Consider the following 791-nt stretch of genomic DNA (forward strand, 5'->3'; position numbering starts at 1 on the left):
GACCTCCTTTGTGTCTGCACCGCCAGCCCCTGAGCCCCCAGCCCCCGAGCCCCCTCCTGAGCCCACCAAAGTGACTGTGCGGAGCCTCAGCCCAGCCAAGGAGGTGGTTGGCTCCCCTGGGGGTGGTCCCCCCAGGGCTCCTAAGCCAGAGGGCACCACTCTTCGACAGGGCCTTCCTCAGAAACCATACACCTTCCTGGAGGAGAAGGCCAGGCAAGCGGGACCAGGGCTGGGGGAGGGAAGGAGGACAGAGGTGGGGAGTACATGGAGCTTTGGCAGCAACAGGGGTTCAGAGAGAAGACCAGCCTGGCTGGGGAGTTGGGGGTGCCTGGGAAGATGAGATCTGGGTCCTTAGCCTGAGTAAGTTCAGATTTTCTCTGTGCCAGGCGTCATGCCCAGCGCTTTGGCCTCGTGATCTTAATTTTCACAACTGAAAATTAAAGAGGGACGTTGCATTATTCCATTCCATGGATGGGTTGGGGAGGTTACAGGATATGCCTGAAGTGCCGAGTCAGTGAAGAGCAGAGCTGGGACTCAAACCCAGGATCCCAGGAGTGAACTCCAGGGCCCACCCTGGGAACCACAGCATCCTTGCTCCCAGGGGTCCCTGCTTACCCTCTGCTTAGTTGGCACAGTACAAGTGCTCCCTCCCTCCTCTGAGCCTATGATATGCCCCCCAATGCATAGGGGTCGCTTTGGTGTGGTGCGCGCCTGCCGGGAGAATGCCACTGGGCGAACATTCGTGGCCAAGATTGTGCCATACGCGGCCGAGGGCAAGCGGCAGGTCCTGC

At 59.9% G+C, this 791-nt stretch overlaps 1 protein-coding gene across 1 annotated transcript in view; it reads left to right on the forward strand.

Annotated features, from left to right (window-relative positions):
- Positions 1–791, forward strand: part of LOC105003868 (striated muscle preferentially expressed protein kinase-like) — a 42,484-nt gene that overhangs the window by 38,426 nt on the left and 3,267 nt on the right. The window contains 2 exon segments of the mRNA XM_010861301.1: positions 1–213; positions 688–789. Of these exon segments, the coding sequence (XP_010859603.1) occupies positions 1–213; positions 688–789 (315 nt within the window).

Source organism: Bison bison, unplaced genomic scaffold, assembly GCF_000754665.1.
Source record: "Bison bison bison isolate TAMUID 2011002044 unplaced genomic scaffold, Bison_UMD1.0 scf7180017864471, whole genome shotgun sequence".
In the NCBI taxonomy this organism is placed as follows: Eukaryota; Metazoa; Chordata; class Mammalia; order Artiodactyla; family Bovidae; genus Bison; species Bison bison.